We start from the raw sequence: 26,180 nt of genomic DNA on the forward strand, positions 1-26,180 counted from the left end.
GCGTGGTTTAGGCTTTGTTTACTTGTAATTTAATAATTTCGTCAGTTATATTGATCATAATTGTCTGGTTTCCTCCCCCACCCCCACCCCGTCAACGAAGACGGAGGCGTTATATTGATCATAATTGTCCTGGTTTCCTCCCCCACCCCCCCCACCCCCGTCAACGAAGACGGAGGCGAACTTCAACAGAGGCGGAGCAAATGAAGTGAGTGGCACTGCTTCAGTAGTTACCTCTCTCAACGGTAAAGTTTTAGAACAATCGACTAAAGACTGGCTCATTGGCACGTTATTTATTAGGTAGATTAAATTACTTATAAAAAGAATATGATATTCAAACATGTTACTATCACTTCACTTAAACGTTTATTTTAATCTATTAAAGCTCTGTGACATGTTGTACATCAGAAAAGCTATTTTTATTTGAAAATTTGAAAACAAAGTGATTTTGATAAAACAAAAAAGAAAAAAAATAAACAAAATCAAATAAAGAATTTTTCCCATTGCTATACAGACAAATGCATGTCTACTAGACAGCGCGTGCCCGCGCCGTCTAATAATTAAGTCACGTGAATAGAGATGGTGTAACCTTCACGGTAAATAGAAAACAAAAAACTGTCAAATATCGCCATTTCAAAATATGTAACGAGAAGAAGGAATTATAAATAATACTCTAGTGATTCAGACATAATAAATTATACTGAAGTGAGATCGAATCTTGTTCGGAATAAAGCTTCAAAATGAGGTGAGTGTTTAAATTATAAATTTTGTGTATTTGACTGCATTATACATTTATTATATGGATTATTGAGTTTATATGTATCTGTTTATAAATACAGGCCCATTAAGCTCCTGAAATGTTTTGGGTTTTTTTATTTCTCAATAGCTGTTAAATTTTAGCGTGCTGTTACACTTCACTGGCCATTTTACTTAACCGTGTTTTGCTTCTTTCACTTTTTGCTAAATATTAGTTTAATAGTATTAATTTTGTATTGAAGTCAAAATACTTGCCTTACATTGTTTACACTTTGCTACATTTCACATTAGCACTACTTTCTGTACTACTTTTTATCGTGATAATATAATTGAACCGTGTCACGACAAAACCAACATAATGGGTTTGCGACCAGCATGGATCCAGACCAGCCTGCGCATCCGCTGTTATTTGTTCTCGAAACATTGAGGTATGTAACACCGCACTTTGGGGTCAAACGCACTTTGGGGTCGAACCCCAAAGTGCGTTACGCACTTTGGGGTCGGACCCCATAGTGCGTTACGCACTTTGGGGTCTAATTTCGACCCCAAAGTGCGTTAAACAGGTACATATGCATTTTTCAACATCAGGCAAACGACCGCACTTTGGGGTCAGAGAAAATTTATGTTCATTATGTTTTAAATAATATAGTGTAGTCAAAGCCAATGGTAAACAAAAATCAAGGTATTAAATAGACACAAAACATGTGCCCCGAATCAATAGGGATTTAAATGGTCTTGATTAGTAAGTGAAGAACTTTCACAAAATAAATCACCAAAAAAAGAATGTGTATCAATGCAGCACGCCTCCAGATTCACGCTAATTTTCATGAAAATTTTGAAAATTTATTTGAATGTATAATATTGTGGAATAACCAAAAGGAAGCAATTTGCACATTATCAATGGCACTTATAACTAACGTAAATTACCAAAAAGTTGTCAAAATATGCATAAATAGCCCTTAATGCGTTAGTAACGCAGTAGGAATATAGTTGTAAATATTGAAAACTCAGTCATTGACCGCACATAACATGTAAAATATTACTTGAATCTTGAATCATTTTACATTTCCTATAATCGTAGTACATATTTCTCAAGTTTGATTTAATTGAAATATTTTGACTCATCTGGAGGCATGCAGCTTTAAGCTTAAAATATGTTTTTCTAAAATTTTCCATTTATTTTAAATTAATGTACACCTTTCATTAACTCCATTGTTTTTTGCTAAATGCATCATTTTCCCAGGCAGTCAAAAAATATCAACTATTTAAGTAGTCGCACATTAAGAGCGAGCTTCAGAATAATGTAAAATTCTCACTGGGGGTATAGAGGGGATTGTGGGGTATCGATCTCCCCGAGGTTTAAAAATAACATTTTAAAGGCCCATTATGCTTTTATTTGTTTTTCTTCAGCTTTTTTATTTTGATGTTCTTTTATATTATCAAAAAAATACACATTGGCCAATTACCTGAACCATCTTTTTCATCTGTTGCTTTTTGACAATGATGAGTACAGTACTGTTATAGTGATAAGTAGTTTACATGTTTTATATGGAAGTCAAATACTACATTGTTTTGACTACTTTTATGACAAATAATTTCACATTTATCGCTACTTTATTCAGGTAACAAGCATCTTACATTTCTTTGATACCTTTATTTGAACATTATAAAATTCATCTTTCTAAAGAAGTATGTAAGATTTCCCATTAAAAAAAGCATCTGGCGAACGGTTGTTACGGAGGGGGAAAAATATTAACTGCATTTTATTTCATTCCTTACATAATTAAAATGGAGCTCAACATGGCACCAAAAGTTATCAAGTAAATGACTGACAGAACGGGATATTTTTCGCAGCATCTTTAAACTTTAGGAATACACGATTTCTGTACTAAAATATTTTGAACGGTGTCAAAAAAAGTGACATTTGCAACTTTTTTTTTGTTTTTGATACTTTTTTTTTGTCATACATTTTTTTTTAGTTTTGAATACATACTTTTTTTTAGTTTTGCATACATATTCTTTTTAAGTTTTGCATACATATTCTTTTTAAGTTTTGCATACATATTTTATTTTAGTTTTGCATACATATTTTATTTGAGTTTTGGTACATATTTTATTTTTGTTTTGTTTTTTACTTTTTTTCGTACATAATTTTACATGACGTTCATTTGCAAAGTAGAGGTTTGAATAATTACGCCATTTGTAAAAATACCATTTTCAAACACTTCGCCATCTGTAAATTACAGTACCCCATTTGCAAACGCCATTTGCAAATACCAACATTTTTCATTTTTGGAGGTATCAAAAAGATATAACACTTTTAGTATATATATATATATATATATATATATATATATATATATATATATATATATATATATTATATATATATATATATATATATATATATATATATACAGTCACATTCCTCCATTTACGGGGCATCGGTCTATTTGAGACCATACTTGTGGGGTTTATATTTAATGTGGGGCATACAGAAGGCCTCGCAACTCTGGCATGTTTAAAACGATGTATGGGGGCGTAGGCTACCCTTCTAACATAGTGCCCGTAGGCCGGTTTTAGTAGTAAATGATATATGTCCCACAAATGTATATATTTTTAATGGGGTTCTATGTTATTGGTCAATATGTTTTCACCTATGGTAAAATTAAATATATAGTTGATATATATAACTTAGTACCCCTTAGTTCTGTTGTTTGGAAATGTCATTATATGCCTACATAGTGGCATATATAAAAACTGACTGCATGAAATAATGCCACTCAACTCGGTCTTATAAATAGGCCCCGTAAGTGAAGATATGTGTGAATATATATATATACATACATACATACATACACTTACATATATATATATATATACAGTCACATTCCTCCATTTACGGGGCATCGGTCTATTTGAGACCATACTTGTGGGATTTATATTTAATGTGGGGCATACAGAAGGCCTCGCAACTCTGGCATGTTTAAAACGATGTATGGGGGCGTAGGCTACCCTTCTAACATAGTGCCCGTAGGCCGGTTTTAGTAGTAAATGATATATGTACCACAAATGTATATATTTTTAATGGGGTTTTATGTTATTGGTCAATATGTTTTCACCTACGGTAAAATTAAATATATAGTTGATATATATAACTTAGTACCCCTTAGTTCTGTTGTTTGGAAATGTCATTATATGCCTACATAGTGGCATATATAAAAACTGACTGCAAGAAATAATGCCACTCAACTCGGTCTTATAAATAGGCCCCATGTATATGTATATACATGTATATATATATTTTTTTCTAAATCAGTGGAATATAAGGACCTATTTAGATCTTTTATTGTGCATTATTGTACTTAATAGAGAAAATTTGATTAATAATAGACGATTGTATAGATTAGCTAAGAGGAGAGCAAAGAAAAAATATCATTTAGCTCAAAAGAATAAATGCATAATTTATCAAAAACTTCTCCGTAATTGTTTTGGAAGGAAATAAAAAAGTTTAGAAAGAAAAGTCCCGATTGTAAAATGTCGAGTGAAACGTTTTTTAACCATTTTAAGAATTTATTTAATAGCCAAAATGTATTTTCAAATGATGATGTTGAACAGTGTATTAATAGTGATGATGTTATATTACAACAAGTTGATATGCTAGATGAAGAAATTACAATAGAGGAGGTATCTAAGGCTATTTCTTCGCTAAATTGGAATAAAAGTGGTGGTTATGACTTACTTTTACCAGAAATATTTATTGGAAGTAATGATTTATTATCTCCAATTTTAAGTAAAATTTTTAATCATATTTTTACAAGTGGATCTTATCCAACCTCATGGAATAAAGCAATCATTGTACCTGTCCCGAAAAAAGGGGATCCCGGTGAAGTAAATAATTATAGGGGTATTGCGCTTACAAGTATTTTTTCAAAAAATTTCTCAGTAATCCTAGATAATAGACTTCGAAAATGGTCAGAGGTCAATAATTTCTTAACAGATAATCAGTATGGATTCAGGAATAGTAGAAGTACTATTGACTGCATATTTGTACTAAATTCTATCATTGATAAGATTATTAAACGTGATAAAAAGAAATTGTATACTGCATTTGTAGATTTCCGCAAGGCATTTGATTTAACATATAGAAATGGTATTTGGTTCAAATTAATTGACACTGGTGTCTCAAGTAAAATGTTAAAAATTCTAAGAAGCATGTATGAGGGTGTGAAATTATGTGTACGTAATAATGGCTCACTAACTGATTTTTTTGATAGTTACATGGGCTTGAAGCAAGGGGAGCCATTATCTCCCTTTTTGTTTATTATGTTTATTAATGATATGCAAGATCACTTAGCTGACGATAGTATATATGTTTTTACCATTGAGGAATTACAAATTTATTTGTTGTTGTTCGCAGATGATACTGCTTTATTTTCTTACTCTGAACAAGGTTTACAAATTCTACTTAATAAAATGTATAATTATTGTAGGAAATGGGGTATTGAAGTTAATTCAGATAAAACAGTTGTAATGGTTTTTAGACAAGGTAATAGACCTTCAAATATATCGCTTACGTATGACAATAAAATTTTAAAACAAGTTAAAACATTTACTTATTTAGGAGTAACGCTATCATCTAATGGAAGTTTTTATCAAGCTCAAAAATCATTGTCTGCCCAAGCTTTAAATGCTCTTTATTCTTTGAACTCCCTTTTTGATAATGTTAATTTAGATATTGAAGATAAATTTAAACTCTTTAATTCAATGGTATTACCAATTTTATGTTACGGGTCTGAAATATGGGGTTTCCATAAATCTCCGGACATAGAACGTGTATACTTAAAGTTTCTCAAACAAATACTTGGTGTTAATCAGCAAACATGCAGTACTGTAGTTTATGGAGAATTTGGTGTATTTCCTTTATATATAGTACGTAAAATTAGAATAATTAAGTTTTGGTATAAGATTAAAAATATGCCTGACTCAACTATGTATAAATTAATGATGTTGCAGGGACGAAATAATACATTGTTAAATAGTTGGTCATGTAATGTAAAAAAGTTATTAGATGACCTTGGTTTTTCTTACCTGTGGAATTGTGATAGAATATCTGAAATGAATGTTAAATTAATTATTCAAAGAATCCATGATCAATATTTACAACAATGGTTATCTGAATTAGACTCATCTTCTAAATTAGATTATTATAGAGAATTTAAGTTAAACTTTATTCAAGCTAGTTATTTAAATACTGTTAATGTTGAGGCACATATGAAATCACTAGCGAGATTTAGATGTTCATCACACAACTTAGAGATTGAAGAAGGTCGATATAGGAATATTATTAGAAGCGAAAGATTATGTAGAAGATGTAATATGAATCAAGTTGAATCAGAGTATCATTTTTTGTTAATATGTCCTTTTTATAGAGAATTACGTTTAACTCTTTTAGATAATTATTATTACACATGGCCTAATATGAATAAATTCAATAAGCTTATGTCAACAACCAAAAGATCTGTTATAATAAAACTTGCAAAATTTGTCTATCTGGCTTTAAAGAAGAGAAACGAGAGTGTTGTTGTATAATAAAATATGTATTTCTTTAAACTATTTTTCATATTTATGCTGTATATTATTATATATGTTAAATATGACATGTCTTGTATTGTATGTGTTTATGTGTACTTAAAACTGCCCATCTTTAGTTAAAACATGAACATGAAACATGAACTAAATATTTTCATACTTTTCAATATTATATTACTTTTGTTAACATAACCGCCAATTATGTGTGGCGAAAAACATGTATATATGTTTATGCTAATAAATACTTTGACTTGACTTGTAATACACCATCATTTGTAACCACCTCCCTTGCCCCCGGGGGAGTGCGGGTTAAAAAAGAATCGTGTGATGTCTGCACTGTTCCGGGGCATAAGGCAGGAATGTTATTATCTGAATATCCCCGCAGGGCGAAGATTTTACCAGTGGTCGGCTTGGTTTAAAGTCAATGCCCCTCCCCCCGCTATACTCAGGGGGTGGGGTTGAGAGGTGCATATTTATTCACCAATCAACAGCCCTTTCCAAATAGACACTAATATAATAGTAGATAATAATTTTAAAAAAATACACTAATTATATTAAAAAAAAATATGAATGCAAAACTGAAAAAAAAATATGTATGCAAAACTTAAATAAAAATATGTATGCAAAACTTAAATAAAAATAAATGCAAATGTCACTTTTATGCCACCGTAATTTTGTTATATGAACAAATTATTATTATTATTATTGGATATTTTAAGTGGTAAAATTAATGAAACTTTTATCACTTAAGCATCATCAAAGTATTGACCGCCATCTTGAACTCCACCTCAAATAGTTCAATGTCGAAGATCGAAAATAAGTCAGTTCTCAGTATTTAAGCAGAACTCAGATTACACCTTTAGACCTCTGGAACCCAAAATGCGTTGATATGTAGCATATTAACGCACTTTGGGGTCAATTTCTCGATTTTGACCCCAAAGTGCGTTTGACCCCAAAGTGCGGTGCGAAGTTTAACGCACTTTGGGGTCGGACCCCAAAGTGCGTTTGACCCCAAAGTGCGGTGTTACAGAGGTACATTGGACATGTATACATATTTAAGTTTACACCGTTATTTACGTAACTGCTAAATATATTTCAAGCTTAAATACGTAAAAGATTAAATAATTATTGGAAAAAACTGCATTCATTTAAAAACGAATTTGTCTTCAATTTTATCAAAAAATTCAATTCTCCTTTAATATACATTTACTATGAAATACATCTAAGTTGCTTTGAAATTCCTAGGCTTACAATTAAAAATAAATAGGTCTTGAATTTTCTCAGAAAATTCTCCTTTAATGTTCATGTATCTGTTATAAGCTCTAAAACCAATTGACATGTAAATTGTTTTGAAATTCTTATGGAAGATTCCCTGACGAGTTAAGTTTAAACATATTAACTTGTGCTTGATTGTAATAGGGTCTTGACGCTTACATGCACGTTTTTCTTACGCTCGCTTCCAGGAACTTAACTTGCCACAAGTTTATAAAACATTTTTTTTTATCAAGTTCTGTCTCTAATCTCAGTTTTTTCATTGGTCAGTGTACAATCAGTGTCAAATTGTGACCAATCAGTTACCTGCGATCTGAGTTTGAACTTATAGATATTATCTCTTGATAACCTTTGAAACAATACTGGTGTCTCACATGGCCATTATTCATGCTGCAGTCATGTAAAGTTACAACAAAAGGCCGACACCCATTTACCACTAGACCAGTGATAATCATTTTCTCGGCGTATTATAGGCTTACGGAAGCACATAGATAACTTGTAGAAGAAGAGGTGGCTTCTGTACATGCCAGAGCAAAGGCACAGTAAGAATGACCGTAGAATTGCAAAACAGATATTTTCTTATTCACTTCACATAATAATACGTCGCCCGGAATACAATTTTATCGTAGAGCTACGATTTTTTAATGATAAAAGTAGAGTGTTCCGGGTAAGATATTCGTTATGGAAGCATGAGAGAAGAAGAAAATAGTCCTCAAATCTACAGTCTGGCCTCACTTCTCAAAAAGAAATGTCACACTACGTAGCATACGTTATTGCACCAGTTATCTCTTGCTATACAAATTCGTGCGCTTTTGGAACAAATAAAACGAATATGGGATTTTTTTTTATAAAATAAAAGCCAAAATTGAGATTCTTTTTTCCCGAAAGTATACTTGCTTTGTAAATATTGTAAGTCACTGTTTGGATTTCCATAACAATACAAAATATATTGTTTCGTGTTCGCATTTAAGTGTTGTCCATACAAGAAAAATCAAATCGACGATATAAAAAGCAGCTTTCCATTTCTTTTTCCAATGGACGCTTCATGATTTGCAGAAATTTGTATCAACAGAGACGCATTTCTACAAATATATTTGGTGTCTATAGTCACATGTCATGCGTCTGTACGACACATACTCCTTAAAGCAGAAAACCCTTATTATATGGATGAATCCGATTTCTAAAAGATAATTTATGATGATTTTGTATTTTCAGGACATTAAATTTAATGTTGTTTTTACTCTGCTGGTGCATCGGTCAAACAGAGACCGCCGTTGAAAACCTTGGGAAAGATATGACAAATTATGATGTAAATGACATCATCAAACTACGGTGTTGTCCTGCAGACGACTGTTATCCGTCACAAGCGGAAGTGGCGTCTTTAAACAACAAGTTGAAAGGCAGAGTAATTGTTCCACACTTTGAGGAATATGTCAACCAATCGCATATGTATAACACATTCGAGCAGAGGTATGACCATTAATATGTTTATATGTTCGCTTGCAGGTTATCGCCTACGTAGAGTATGACCTTCTTTTTTCATCCAATAAAAATATTCGACGGCAGTTAAAATAATTCCACTCTCCATTTCGGGGAGCATACGAGTATACGAAGTAACATTGTTTTAAAGCCATAAGTGCAGGATAGAATGCATAACACTTTTCTGTATTATATAAGGTCAGTTAGAGCAAGTAAATGTTTCACGATTATTAAATGAAAGCCCCTATTTTCTTCTGATAACTATGACGAACCTTTCCTCATTATTATCTAAATAAAAAATCCCGTGCTTCAAAATTTCAATGCAACATGACTGTAACTTATTGCATTAAAGACAAGATACCATAAATTATTTAGTGACAAAGCCTCGACATTGTCTTTTTCTCAGATACCCACGCCTTGTTGTTATGGTGCACTCGAAGGAAGATATCAAAGATACGGTCTTGTTTGCCCGGAAGTACAATTTGCACGTGACAATGAGGAGTTCCGGTCATGACTTTGTTGGCAGATCAACATGGGATGGAAGTATAAACATCAATCTATCTGAAATGAAAGACTACAAAGTTAATCTTGACTCTAGTAGAAGTGATCATGGGGAAGTCAAAGTTCAAACTGGTTTATCTTGGGCGGAGATTTACAAAATGGTAGGTACAGTTCGTTTTGGCAAGTCAGAATCACATTATGAAAAATGTTATTTTTCAATATATTTTGAGTCCTTTTGGCTTAAGCATTCAAATGACATAATATAACACTAACTGGTATTTTTTTCATAAACATCAAAATATTTGTACACTGCTTTGTAGGAGCACATTTGTCTCGGAGCACATTTGTCTCACGAAGTGTGACCGATGTGTTCGTAAACATTCATATTTGCGATAAATTGGAAATGAGACAGATGTGTTCGACACACAATAGAAAGGACACTCGAAGCACATTTTTCTCACATTTTTCCATAAAATTCTTAAAAGGTAATAATTATGCCCATCTGTATACCGGCTACCAGCATTGTTCTGTGTTTTCTTTATCTATAATACAGTTTTAAGGTCACTTCCGGTCAGTCAAAAACTTCCTACCTCTGCATAGGAGTCATATATTAAATTAAAAAATATCCCTGTTCTGCATGTCACAATGAAAATTACTACAAGTGCAGCATGCAGAACCTAACAACATATGCAACAAGTCTATTCTTATCGTTATTCATTGGCATACGTTTATTTTTGCTTAAAGTTTTATAGATGATTAATGGCACTAGGAATATTCTTAGCAAAAACAAGGTAGTATCTACGGTGCCATAAAGGAGACATAAAATTTTCTTATTTATTACGTTCGCACACGATAGCTTTCCCTTACGTGGCCATGCGATACTATTACGTGCGCAACGGATATGTATTCCGCATTTGGACCCTGACCGGGATCCTCGCATGAATAGTTCGACACCCCGTGTATGTGTCGAACCTACAGCGCTTAGGGGCAAGTGGTATTTTGAAATCACTCGGCCACGGAGGCACTTAAATGATCTATGGAAGAAAAAAAGAAGACCATTTCATCAGAAATATATGTATAAAAAATCGTCATTTTCCAAGAATTGCGGCTTTCAGATCCGCCATTGAAAAAACACTTACAACATGCATGAGTTCCTAAAATAATCCAGATAAATCCTTAATAATAATAATTATTATGGAATATCGGGCCACTCAGAATCGGGCGAGACGAGACATTCCGATGAGACACGAAGCGAGGCACGATATTGTCACACGAGATCTCGCAATGTCGAAGTATCCCGTATCACGAGAAATCAGAAATGAATAAATTTTTACTTCTTTAGATAGGGCAAGTATGAATTTATTAAAGGAACTCCACTGAGGTTTATAAGCGTAAAAACATAAAATTTTAATTTCTCGCATAGATCAACATTAGCACTTAAAACAGAAATATAATTAAAATATAATTAAGAAGTATACAAGAAATACATTGAAAATCATAAGTTTGTGCTATTCTCAGTCCGATTTGAGTGAAAAGCGTTTAAACGCTTTTCAATTTTGGGTCATTTTTCACTATTATAATAATTAGTCTGGAAAAACGGAGCAAGCTAATGATATGAAGTTCTGCACATGAGTTATAAGTATAGATCTACATCAAATGAAGTAATAATCTCAAAAAAATATTTCCAGTCCTGTCATATCAAAAAACCTCAGTGGAGTCCCTTTAATATTCAAATAATGATTTCTGAAGTTAGATGCTTGTAACCCAAAGGAATTCGCTATAAATGTGAAATAATGCGTCATAAAAGTAGCAAAATGTAAAAAAGTAGTATTTTGACTTCAATGCAAAATTCTAAATCACTTCAACTGTACAAAATCCAAAAAGCAGCAGATGAAAAAATGTTTTAGGTAATTAGCCAATGAGTAACTTTTTAGAGCTATAAAAATATATCAAATATAAAAAAGCCTTAATTTTGAGGAATACAAATAAAAGCATTTTACAGGCATAATGGGCCTTAAAGTGATTTTATGTAGATTATAAAGGGAATACTACTTAGCGGTATATGACCTGGAACCAATTCTTGTCTCGCGTCGACGAACGAGATGCGAAGCGAGACGCGAGAATTCGGCGAGATGCGAAACGAGTCATTCAGTATCAACCTATTACGGTGTTCCGTTTGGACATCAGTAACATTTTTGTCTCCCTGAACAGCTGTGCACAATGGTACAAAGGTGAAAATGAGCTGGTACGATGGTTACGATGATTAAAACACGATGGCACGATGGTGAAATCACGATGATGCGATGACACGATAAAGAAAATAATATCGCGTTTTCATCATCATACCATCGCAGTTTCATCATATCGTTCCATCGTATTTTCACCATCGTAACATGGTCTTTCACCATAGTACCATCACGTTTTCATCATCGAGCCTTCGTTGTTCCACCATAGAACAATCGTTATTTCAGGTTCGTACCATTGTGTTTTCACCATCTGCACCATCGCGTTTTCATCAACGTACCATCGTGCCATCGCGCTGTCACCATTGTAACCATCGTGAACGGGATTAAGTATGTTTCAGTCTACGCCTTCAGGTTAAAGCCAATCAATTTCTTGAATTAGAGATATTTTAATTAACAGTTCACTTTAGGTTTTCATAAAGAAGGCATAAGCAAACCTATTGATGATTACACTTGACATGAGGTAAAACGGCGAACCTCGATTCTAAAAAAGAGTTTATGACGTGGGGAAATGTGTGACAAATAATTCATAAAAAATGACATGAGACAAATGTGCTTTCTTGTCCCTTAAAAACACATGAGACAAATGTGCTTTCTTGTCCCTTAAAAAACTTGATCGGAGCACATTTGTCACACAAATGAGTTTTTTGGGGTAGACATTTGAGGTCCCATTTGTCTCATGTGGGACATATGCGACCGCATCGGTCTTACGTAAGACAAATGTTCTCCGAGACAAATGTGCTCCTACACTGCTTGCTCTAGTTTTCCAAAATATTTCAAGAAAATCAAACTTTAGAAAAATATACCAATATTTTCAGAAAATTAAAAATAATTAAGATTCTTGTAATAATTTACATTTCATGTGTGACATCTTACCGCTTTTGTCGCAATTTTCACCATATTTCTACTGCAGTGTAATAGTTATTTTAACACATTTTATCCTCATTTTGGTAATTTGTCCCGATTATTAATGTCCATTGCAATGTGTAAATAACTTTCTTTGTACATTTGAAAACAATATACTTTTAAATACATTCATTTTTATGTATATTAGCATGGATCTGGAGGTATTCAGCTGAAAGTACTTTTTGCAGAAAAACGGAAACATCATGAAAAAAACGGATTATCTTACAATACAATACAAATACACAATAATTACAGGGAAGATCATTTGAAAATATTAAACAATGTTAAAGGCTTCCTTTAAAACAAAGCTTATCCTCTAGGCATTTCTGGATCACTCAAGGCAATTATTTTCTTACACACATGTACTATATTTCTACAATTGTTATAAGTTGATTCTTCTCTCCAAGGAATCATTAGGAATATATAGACATGTATTGTCGAATCATATATTATTAAAAAAAAGCATGCACATACACAAAATTTTATCATGTATTTGCTTTATTAGTTATAAAATGTATAAATAATTGTTGCCCTTGGGTGTGGCTTTTAATTCATATTTATAAAATGCCTGGTATCTTGGCTTTAAGAGTATATTTATCTCGTAAAAGACTTTGTTTTGTTGTTTGTAATTGCTTTTGTGTACAATGCAACGAAATCTCAATTGCAACTTTTTGACAATGTCCGTGTCTTCGGATTATTGATAATAGCTGTGATAGTCCGATTGACGAAATCTGTCTTCATGTTCCCCATTTATTTTGAACAGCTTGATCAGGAGTACAATCGAACTATCGTAGGCGGAAGTGCTCACACAGTGACACCTGGTGGCTATACCATAGGTGGAGGTCATAGTCCTATCTCAAGGTCATTAGGATATGCAGTTGACAATGTCCTTGAAGTGCAGGTAACCACCGATGTTTATTCAGTATTTTTTTTTAAAAAAAGATTTGTTTGGATATACTGAATATGTTTAATATAAAGAAAAGGTTTTATATCTTACGAGTAGTTTTAAATGACTCCCTAGTCTATCAAAGAATTAGTGAAAAATATATTAACCGTATGAAGAATGTTATGTAAGCAAGATCTCCATTACATTGCTAGGTCTATGTTATATGTATAGCAGTTCAAAAATATCACACCAGTTCCCATCCCTTATGTTTTCCATCCTGTTAAGAATTTTCATGGGGAAATCAGTAAGGGGAAACTACCAACATTTTGTACGTTTTTTTTCTTCTTTTTTTGCGTATTGTCTGTCCACGTTCTGCCTGGCATGGTTTCGTTTTGGCAAAAATAATCAGGATGTATGTTCCACTCGCAGTGCGGGACCGTTTAGCGTGTTTACTATCCACCTGGAGCTTGTATAACCAAATGTTAAAGTTTTCTGTATTTCACTGGCGGGAGACTTGAATTATAATTGGCGTGTGCATTATATTATAAAACAAATACCGTATTTAATTTTTTCTAAAATAAATCTTTTTTACTTGAAGATCTTCAATAAAGTATTTGCAAATATGAACTTGTTTCTTCTACGTGCGTATAAATTTTAACAATCAAATCATATATACCCACCTAATACGTAATTGTCTATAAAGATTGTCTTTTCAATCAATTTTAAAATGATAAAGGATAAACATTTAAATGAGTTAAACACAAAAACAGGCAATTCCTTCTGACGATTTGTTTCTTGACTAAACGCTTCTATATTTATGTCATTTAGGTCGTCCTAGCCGATGGTAGGATCGCAACGTGCGTAGAATCGAGATGTGAAATCGAAGATCTAGACGGTGACGTTGATTCAGACGACGGAGATTTATTTTGGGCATTACGTGGCGGTGGTGGGGGAACATTTGGCGTTGTTGTTTACTTTGTTTTCAAATTACACGCAATGCCAACTGCAATGGTTCGTGCAGACACATGGTTGCCTTTAAAAGTAGACACATACGGTCTCGATTACAGCGAGCGTATCCTGTCGGCGCTCGGGAACCTTATAACAACTATGCCTAGGGAATGGGGAGGATATTATTTAATTGGTAATGAAAAGAATTATTTCGAAGGTATTGAGATGACCGGGCGATTACAGTTAACGATGAACAAGTTTGCTCCTTGGGATGGCTCCGAAAATAGAATCTTCGAAGAATTTATTGGTATTGCCAAGGAGCTTCAAACCAATTTAACATTCACGAATTTAAGCAGTTTCTGGGAGTACGAGAAGAACATCTATGATCCACCTATAACTCGGGCTTACATGGTTAATACTTTACTTCAGCCGGAAAAGGTCAACGGAGAGCTGGTCAAAATGTTTCAAGAGGAACTGTTCACTAATATGGCAGGAATTTACTTTGGATGCACAGGAACATCGGTTGGGGGTAAGTACGTAAATGTGGCTACACCACGTGATATGTGACGTCATTTACAATGTATCGTGGTCAGCATATATGACCACGATTCTTATGAATATGTTAGTTTTTATCAATTGTTTATTACTTTTTATCTAACGGTTTTGAAGTGTATGCATGAGCAGATAACGAAACATTTAGTCTTAACGAGTATTCCAAGAAAATTGTATGCAGTCGCTTCCCATTGAAATCAAATCAAAGTGTGTCTTGAATAGTAAACATTGTAACTGTGTTTAACAGTTATTCTGGTATGAAGGTATGGCTATATAAATAATACTAAGACTAACAAATGACATAGATAATTTTTTGAAATCCTAAAATTAATATTCTACAAATATATGTGACTGTCAGGAAAAAGATTTAAGTAGGACCATCTAAAACAAGGAACACAAATGAACAACAACAAAAGAGAACAACAAAGACAAATATGATAACCAATCATTGTCCGACCGACCTATCAATTGATCCATCTGCACAAGGTTGACCTACGTCAGAACACACAGGATTCTTTCGATTTTCTCCTTTCATAACAAGGGATGGATTTCAAATCAAAATGGATCAATTATTATGTAGTCAAGTAAAACATACTTTACTACGTTTTTCTTTTGTTTGTAGTGTGGAATCGTCATGGAAAAATGAACTTAATAAAATGACTGACGTTTCCATATAGAACGATGATATTAGAAAATTCAAGCAGCCGTGCAATATAAACTTTCGTAAATCTTAACGTTCACATATGAATAAATGTAAACAGCGCTTCACGCTAATATATCGTGAAATTATTCAATTGGTTAAAAATTGATCACATACCCCTAATGATAATATACTTGTATGTGAAGCATAGCATAGCAAAGCAAAGCAAAGCGTAGCGTAGCGTAACGTAGCATAATGTGACGTATAGCATGACATAAAATCACATAAAAAAATAAAACACAATATGTCTTAGATATTAAATGTAATAATATTCCTAGCCATCACATATTATACAAACATATAATAGACAATTCAAGAAAATCTCCTATGTCTCAGAATAGTTTTTGGATCTGACCAGCATGTTTGCTTCGTAAATTTTAGAGAAAGGAGTTTACTTATTTAGTGTGGTGAATCGTTAAAGTGATTTTCTTGATAACTTTTTCCGAAATGACCAACTAAAAGGATAAACATTCAAACAAAGGGAACAATGGTAACAAGTCTATGCAAAAAAAATACAAGTATTGAGAATACCAGTGAAGGTAATCAAGTGCCAATTATACAACCGTATATGGGCCCCCAGCCTGGTTTTTTCCCACTACCAGGTCAGGCACCAACCCCGTTTTCTTTGTCCATATCGACACCATTCACAAATTAAACCGCCCCACCAGGACAACAATGGTATTATTGAAGCTATTCAAAAGAGATGAATACAAGATTAAAATCAATTGGGAACAAAATGTTGCAAAAATTGGGTCCTATCAAACAAGAACTTGACATACCTTAAAGACTCAGATGTTAAACAATCCATGGGATTTCAAACGTTGCTTTGACGAAAAAGCTATCCGAAATTGAAAGATCGTGTCAATTTAATAGTGAAATATTTGACCAAATTATTCGTTCTCGTGAGCAAACTGAAGCTGATCTGAACAATTTGAAACGCCAAAACTCAACAATAGAATCCGATATACGATCACTAGTATCAAAAAATGATGAGCTAGAAACACGTTGTTTAGATTTACAAACCAAACTTATGGAAAATGACCTTATTATTTTCGGTGTAATAGAGACCCGTCCTACTAACGAAAAGTGGAGTCCGAGAAAAAAAATGTTGAATCTACATTAACTGAAACATTGACCTCAAAACTAATAGACAATCCTGCAGTAAGTAGCAATAAGCTGGTGCAAGACGAAAATTTGAAATTTGAAAAAGTGTTTCGTGTGGGTAACCAGGTAAAAGCAAGAGAAACCGGAAGACCTAGGCCTATTATTGCACGTGTTATTTATATACCAACAGAATATTCAGATTTTTTAGTTGAGGACCCCTTTTTAGAGATACAGAACGATTATAGTAATTTTATTGATAAATATGACACATTTTGTCTATTTGGAGATTTCAATAACAGAACTAAATCTTTAGATGATTATATTATACTTGACACAGATTTTTTGAAAGTCAAAATTTAGAAGAACTTTGTTCAGAATAATAATATTGAGATGAGTATGTTCGACTCGGCAGTTAATGTTAAACGGACCCGTTATAAATAGTGACAAAACGTCTAACAATTATGGATCCCAATTACCTCGATTTTTTAAAACTTAATTGTCTAATACATTTTAAACAGGTAGGAACAAATATGGATATTCCGGGGAAACAAACGGGTGTAAAGGCACAAGTACTGTTGATTTATTTTTATCTGTAATTCAAACTGTTTTTAAGCAAAATTGTGTCTCTTAATGTGTTAGACTTTTGTCTCTTAATGTCAGACGTACAGAACCCTGTAGAACTTAACTTAAGCTTTAAATTGAGCAAATGTAGTATACAAATGGAGAACCCTACCGTAAAACTTTGGGATAAGCACTAAAACAAAATGAGGTTTTTTAAATAAGATAGAGTGTTAACTGAAATACAAAACATTAAATGAAGCAATTTAGATAACTTGAAGTCAATAAATAATTTTACTCAAGAAAATGCTGACCCTAATAACTGAAACCAATATCATCATTATTTCAAATACGTCCCCGTAAAATTTTTGGATATACAAAAAAAGATTATTAATAACAACAATAATAATAATGGTCAAACCTTGGTTGTGGGACCAAAGAATGCAAAAGGCTAGAAGAAATGGTCAAACTGCCAAAGCATTCTTAATAAATAAGAAAAAAAGAACCACAAAAGGAAAACTTGAACAAAATAAGGCAAGCGTTAAAAACAATTTATAAAATGAGAAAAAGAAAGTATAATGTTAAATTGCGAATCATAAAGGTAAAGACCCACGGAAAACCTATTGGAAATTTTTAAACAAAAAAACCAAAACAAAAATTGCGAGGCTGACTTAAACTGACCTTTGATAATTTATTTAAAAGTGGTAAATTTTAAAAAATGATGAAAGGGATGAAAATCAAAATAGTAGACCCAAATTCTACAAACGAATTGAATGAAAGTAACGAAGCAGATTAATGTTCCAATCATCAGACATTTGAAATTGAGCATGCAATCAAAACCCTTAAAAATTATAATAAAGCCAGTGGATATGACAATGTAGTAAATGAACACCTTAAAGGAACATTTCCATTAATGAAAAGAATATATGTTAAACTTTTTAACCTAATATTAAATACGGTATAAGTTCAGCTGAATCATGGGACTATTTGTATAAACAACCCAATATGATAATATCAAAGCAAAACAGAATGCGCTTGAATTTGTTTGGGTCTCAGAATGTCAGAAAATTTTTTTATGGTTGTGGAGCATTAAAAACCAATTTTGTTTTTGGTAAAGTATCAACCAATGCTGTTCAAGCGTTTTAATTAATTGTAGTAAATTGGGTAATAAGTACTTATTGCACCACTGATATTAATTGACTTAAAAACAATTGAAAAAAAAAAATGAGTTTGCCTTCGACTGGGGATTTGAACCCCAGACTCTCGCTCCTAAAGCGAGCGCAGCAAATTCCCTCGGCCACGGTGGAAGGTATACTTGGAAAGAAAACCCATATTTATTCTATATTAGGGTTTTGTAAACTCTTATTATTTCGGACGCTAAAACCTGTTGTTTAACACAGATGTAAATAATCATGGAGCTTACTATAAGCATGTATATCTATAAGAGAATAAAACAATATTAGAAATCTTTCGACCACATATTCGGGAACTATTTTGCTTGAAAATTATGCACCTGTCATTTGACCATCTTTACGCAGTGATCTCCCCTGAATTTTTCGGCGTTAGCGAACATGTAAAGGGAAATAACTGCTTCAAAAAAGCGGACTTCTTTCGGCATTTGCAATTAACAGCATCAGGGTCTGAAATTTCGCTACCATTACTTGTTTGGTCTGACGACCCAAACAAATAAAAACAAAGGGGACAAGTCTGACCCTGGAAATTATAGGCCTATAACTTTGTTAAGTTGTTTAGGTAAAGTTTTTACATGTATTTCAAATAAAAGAATAACTGATTATGTTAAATCTAATGAAATAATTAACAATGTACAGGCAGGTTTTAGAAAAGGATTTTCTTCCTCAGATCATTTATTTTTGTTTTGCAACACATTATTCATTATCGTTTAATAACAATGGAAAAAACGTTTTTTGCTACTTTATTGATCATAAACAAGCATTTGACAAACAGTTTGGAGAAATGGTTTATGGGAACGAACTGATAAACTCAAATATTAAGGAAAATGTTTACAGGTCAGTAATATCAAGTCATGTGTTAAGGGTAAAATTCTTGTGTTTTCTAATTTTTTTTTCCTTGTAATATAGGTGTACGCCAAGGAGAAAATTATCGCCATTGCTATTTTCACTATTTCTATACGATCTAGAATCGTATTTTTTTAAAATGATAGTAACGGTACATGGAATAACAGTGGGTAAACGGAAGTAATACAAATGAGCTTTTCAAGTCTTTTAAAATTATTTATATTACTCTATGCGGACGATGCGGTAATAATATCAGTAACAGCAGATGATTTACAAAAAGCATTAAATATATATGAAACAATACTGTGTGATACTTGGGAACTTAAGGTAAATACGATCAAGACAAAAATTCGTAGTTTTTTTCTAAAGGTAGACAACAAAATGAATAATTTTACTTTTAAAAACGAATCTATCGAGGTAGTTAATGAGTACAAATATCTTGGAATTTATTTTAGTAAATCAGGTTCTTTTCTAAAAAGTAAAAAAAACATGTCGCAAGCCAAGCTACAAGAGCCATGTATAGTTTAGTAAAAAATTCTAATAGTCTCAATCTTCCAAATTGATTTACAAATTGAATTTATTTAACAAAACAATTAAGCCAATTTTACTGTACGGTGTAGAAATTTGGGGATTTGGTAATCTCGACATTATTGAGCGAGTACAACTAAGGTATTTTAAAAATATTCTTAAATTAAAGAAAGTCAACAGCAAATTATTTTGTTTATGGAAGAAACCGGTTGTAATGCCTCTAGCTATTGACATCGAAGAAAGGATAATATCATTCTGGTCAAAATTATGTAATAACAACGGCGTTAACGTTACAAATAAATTGTCAATTCTTGTCTATAATAACTTACTACACTCAACAGCTGGTTTAAGTGAAAATTTGCTTAAAAAGAAATTTCCATGTTTTTTTAATGTCAAAACTATTTTAATCAAATGTGGTCTATCACAAGTGTGGTTCGACAACACATTTACAAACTCTGAGTGGTTCAAACTTTCTGTTAAACAAAAGTTAAAGATCTTTTTTTTAAAATGAGTGGTACTCTAAAATTGAAAATTCGAGTAACAATTTGTTTTACAGAGTAATCAAAAGAACTTTTGGATTTGAATCGTACTTGGTTAATTTAGATAGTTCATTACTGTACTTTTTTATTAAATTTCGAACAAGAAATCATCGATTTCCAATAGAAACGGGTAATTGGTCCAGTACTCCAATTAACCAAAGATTTTGTCCTAAATGTCAAAATAAAATTGGCGACGAATTTCATTATTTACTTGAATGTTGTCAAGTCAACGAAGAAAGAAAACGATTTTTGAAAAAAAAGTATATTATCAACGACCAAACATTTTTAACCTAGAAAATATTATGTGTACTAAAAACAAATCTGAATTTCTCAAATTGTTAAATGTATTATTCAAAAGATAAGAACTTAATTATTCACTGAAAATACTTACGTTATTTATATTACATTAGTTCTTAATTTGTAATTATTGATTAGCATGTTTTGTTTGTCACCTTTTATTTATTTTATTTATTGTAAATTCCTCAAATTTGCATGTATACATGTATTGAGAGAAATAAAGATTATGTTATGTTATGTTACGTTATGCTTAAATTCAATGACTGCAATAAAAATTATTAATTTCATTTTTTTTTTAATTTTAGGCAGAACCACAGACTTCTCCGTTGAATCGACTCCTCTCCATCCGGGTTACAGAACTGCTGTAACATGTTTGACATGCTTTGTCGCACTTGCAGACGCTCAGAGTCAATCATGGTTTGATCAATCTAAAGACGACGAACTACTCATCCCGAAAGCCGATGCTTTTAGTGTGAGACTTCAAAGATTTGGCAACGGAATGTACCTGAACGAGCCGACCAAAAACAACCTGAATTGGCGGGAAGATTTTTGGGGCGACCATTACACGAGATTATTGCAGATCAAGAAACGCTACGACCCGGAAAACTTTTTCACGTGTCATCATTGCGTCGGATCAGAAATCGGTGGGAAATCGACGACGCCATTGTCATCGTCTGCGTCGATCAGCAGAGTTAATATTTTTATGGCAACAATTCTCTTTGCACTCAAATATTTGATGTAGATTTCCTCTGCTGTTGATTTTTCTGTTACTTTATACACATGTTTTAACGTTATTAGTTATCCTTCATTTCAATAATATGAATAAAGCGAAAAATATTGAATTAAAAGCAATTACTGGCGTAATTTATATAACTTTAAAAACAATGTGCAATGCATTGTTTACAACATCTATGTTAGCTTCGAAATTGTTTGAATTTCAACTAGTAATAAGTAGTTTAAGTATATCTCTGAATAGTTTAATACATATACATTAAACTATATACTATTATACTATTGCTAAGTATAGGTCCATTCTTGCGCTAGTCGCTTTATCTGAAATTTACAAACACCATAATTCCTGGTACAATTTTATCATACTGCAAACAGTTATTCTATCAATTGTATATGTACAATGTAGAATGTCCTACGACGTTTTATTTCATTTCACTGATTTCTTACTCAGGTACTCAGATAGATTATATATTAGAGCAACTATATTATATTCTCTTGTTTAAAATTGTTTTCATACTAAAATATGTATGTCGAAGCCTAAATATTGCCCATTTTATTTTAACAAGTAACAGAAAAACGAGTTATATATTGAAAAGAATCTTATACTCTGATAATTCTAAATATGAGAATGGATGAGTGTCGTTTAATTTTTATTCATATATTAACCATTCAAATCTTCAACTAGTACATTTAAATATATATATATAGAACAAAAATGGTAAAAACAATAATGCGAAGTTTAGGCACGATAATATTAAATATTAAGAATATTTTTAAAACTGGTTTATTGCTGTTAATTTTATAGAGATATATATGTATTTAAGTTTTTATCCAATATATATGTAATTTTTATTGTGGTAACTTTCAATTACTTTATGTTTAAAAATAAATTTTATTTTAAAGCATGTTTATAATTAGATTCTTTTCAAAAATTTTGATGCTTTTAAAAAAACTGATATATAAAAAGGTATATACATTAGAGTGTCGCTCGTTTCGTTAGGCTTTGGAAGGAAACGATATGCGATCAGCTGTTAGTTATGGTACAGAAGTTTCTGGTTATATTAAGACTAGTGTTCCTTCATTTGTTGTTTGTTAATTTTCATTAAAGTTATCTGACGAATTTTGTAAGTCCAGTAAAATACATGTAGAACATTATATACGTACAAGGTTAAATGTTCATTAATTCCCTGTGGCATTTCAAGCAACTCTGCTAAATGAAAAAATATACCTCTAGACTGCAGAAATACATGTACTAGATAAGCTTTGTAACAGCCTAGCAACGTGGCAATCTGGAGTTGGAAGCCTATCAGCCCAAGCTAAATCTGTGATTATTGTCTGATATAAATCTATGTACACAACAAATCAGTCTACAATAAAATCAAACAAGCCCTTTCTTGATGATCTTAGTTCTCATTTATTTTACTTTTTTCTAATGATAAGCCATTTTATTAAGTCGATTGAGACAGTACTTAAAGATATACTATGCTCAAATTTTATTTTTAAAAATATTAATAATTGCTACACAGTCTCTTTGTATGTATAAAATAAACATGTTTTGAATTCATTGAAGGTGGATATGATATGTTTTAGACTCTACACACTATAATGATATGTGGTACCAATGAAGAATATTATAGTATCCATAAAAAAATAGGAGATTTTTTAGAAAAGAACGCATTTTTATTTGACCCGTAATAGGGTGAGGCTCCCGCATACAGTTTATTCATTATTTTATTCAAATTTAACATATTCAGTAAGAATTTCATGGATTTCAATGCATTTCTAAGATAAAAATATTTTACCAAAAGATGAGCATAGTATATCTTTAAGTGAATACTCCTTTTTTCTCCACATTATTCTTCTAGCCACATGAAAGAAAAATAAAGCCACACACAAGCTTACGGATAAATGACATCAGTTACATATTATTCCTGTAGTATTATCGTGTAAGTACAGAATAACACTCGGAGGGACAAAGCAAATCTGAACAAGCACCTTTAAAACAAGTGATTTTCTAGCTGGTTTTCTTAGACAAATAGGTCGAAGTGTTTCTTAACCCCTTATATGACTCACCTTACATGATCCATATATATTCGGAATCTGCTTGAAATGGCGCATCATATGAGCTTAAATTCAAATCTTGGTTGACAAAATCCGAAAGGATGTGCTTGATTGGCAAAATTCAATCATTGGTAGTCAAATTTAAAACAAATCAAAGGGCGAACGTAAAGTAAAAAAACAACAGTTATTGTTCTGTGGAGTTCGTAAATGGTTGCCTCTGTCACTTAAAACCTATTATTTCACCTTGTTTCTCATACAAAAAATGTTAAAGCCAATTCTATACAAAAATGTCATAATTGGTTCATACGATGTCTGTATTACACAGGCCTTTTGTGTTGCGGATTAGCCGATTACTTAATTTGAAGACAATGTCCCTAATCCAAGGTAACTAGCCTCTAAAGGCCAGCATTGCATGATCGGGTTTTGGATCGGCGATTTGTTCTTTCTAAATTTAAAGTACATGAATTTCGTAAAAGAAACAAAATTTTTGACAACCGTTAAAACACTATATCTCTGATTCCATTGCGGATTGATCATTGCATGAGTTGGGAGATTCTTCTCTACAGGAATATATGGCCAGGAATATATAGAACAAAGCTCTTACCTAAGAGAAATCGTCTCGAGGGCTAGTCTACACGAACTGTCAGGTGTGTAAGTCGTTTTTCCTAGCAGCACCCTGTCGTCAAAATATGTAAACCCTACAAAAATATAACCAATGTACGAGCATGTGGATATGACTTTTTTTATCATTATCCCTTTCCTTGTCACAATACGTAAATCTCCAATCAAATGTAACCAATCAATGGTTTTCTCGTAAACTGACTCAATCAATTTTCAAGTTTGCAATTTTCATATAAATTTGTTGTTTCATAATTTACTCGGGATCACTGCTTATCCATTTACTTTGCAACAACATGCATGGCAGCTGTAAAAGATTGTCCCGTATTTCACTTTAGTGTTGATATACTTTTCTCGTTTTTCGGGATCTGGATTCCAGCACATAAGTGTTGAAGAGTGATACAGTAAAGCGGTTGCTAGAGGACATGAGTGATGTTGTTCTTTTTTATTCATTATCTAACATAAGTAGACTCAATCAAATATGAGGACAAAGATTAACAAGAAAAAACCTGCCGAAAATAGATAAATATTTTAATTAATATTAATTAGGTTTATCGCATGCTTGGCAGAAAACTGTCCCCAGATTAAGGTACCTTGTTTTTTGTTGTTTTTTTTTAGATATTTTTGTTTGATACGTCGATAAATTATGTTAATTTTAGACCGTTTTTTTCTGGTGAAATACAAAAACAGTAAATAATCAGAGGTTTAAAAGATGGTATAAAAAGTACCAGCGTTTGAGTAGAGTCAAAGATGAAATAAAGATAATTGAAAAGGCACGAAGACTAACTCAATAGGAAATAGTAGAGACTAAAATAAAAGGTATGAAGACTTTCGTGCATGGCTTGATTTTTACACTTCATTTACATTGTGCATTTTATTTTTTACCATGCTCTTGCGTTGCGCATTCAAATGTATTCATTTTTTTAGACAACAGGTGGTTTGAAGAACCATGTATGCCAGCAACACGCGCGCTGTAAAATTAAGTAATTACTTTTTATTATTTTAAACCAATATTTAATGATATTTTACCATTCTCGTATCTCATATATAATTTGTAAGTGAAACATATGTGGCCGTTGTTTAACGGATGTTTATTGCAATAAAAAAAACGGCAAATCTAAGGCTTTCAGTACTGTACAAGCTGTAAATGCTCATCAACCAATAGGCCAAGAAAACCAATCCGTGACTGCAAAATAAAGTGTCAAATAGTTTTAACTATGAAATAGCAACTTATTATTTCCTATATTGCGTTATCATTAGTCAAATAACACTGTCCTTTTATCATTGTCACACATCTGAAATTGGTTTATCGCTGTCTACTTATAAAAAAACAAGGGATACTTTCTATAAACCTTTTTACGTCGCGAAAATTAGACATTTCTGATTAGTTGACTGTAAAAAGTAAAAAGTATAAATAGCCTTGTACAACAACAAAAAAACGAAAACAACAAAAGATGCCTTTATAGATTTGTGTCCAAGATTGCCATAAAAACATATGAAAAAGATGGCTTTTTTTAAGGAATTCCCTTTGCGACCACGTTGGACTTGAGCTAAAAGATGTAAAAAAAAAGTTGAAATATAAGAGGCTCATTAAATACTGCAAGAAACATTTAATTGTTGAAAATGTGCAACATTTCCCATAATTAAGGTGTAAGTGTTGCAACAAAAAAAACTAAAATGAATAAATGAAAGCATACCAATAAATGTAAAAAAAAACAATCGTAAATATAATCACTTTATAATTATCGATTATCAATGACTTAAACCACCTCCGCAATGAATAATTTGCCCCAACCCCCACCCCCACCCCAAAGAAATTTTACTTTTCGTGTCTAAATTCGCACCATCTGCGACATCATAGCTTTAATTTTGTGT

The 26,180-nt window shown here is 32.2% G+C and overlaps 1 protein-coding gene across 1 annotated transcript; it reads left to right on the plus strand.

The window, feature by feature from the left end:
• Positions 1–660: 660 nt before the first annotated feature.
• LOC132752480 (uncharacterized) lies at positions 661–21,933 on the plus strand. The gene is made up of 6 exons (XM_060742805.1): positions 661–742; positions 8,833–9,087; positions 9,503–9,758; positions 13,510–13,647; positions 14,461–15,109; positions 21,200–21,933. Exons 1-6 carry the CDS (start codon positions 738–740, stop codon positions 21,634–21,636), a joined length of 1,740 nt encoding a protein of 579 aa, XP_060598788.1. The 5' UTR covers positions 661–737; the 3' UTR covers positions 21,637–21,933.
• The last annotated feature ends 4,247 nt before the right edge of the window (positions 21,934–26,180 follow it).

This window comes from Ruditapes philippinarum, unplaced genomic scaffold, assembly GCF_026571515.1.
Source record: "Ruditapes philippinarum isolate M1 unplaced genomic scaffold, ASM2657151v2 ctg3001_1_1_1_1, whole genome shotgun sequence".
Taxonomy (NCBI): Eukaryota; Metazoa; Mollusca; class Bivalvia; order Venerida; family Veneridae; genus Ruditapes; species Ruditapes philippinarum.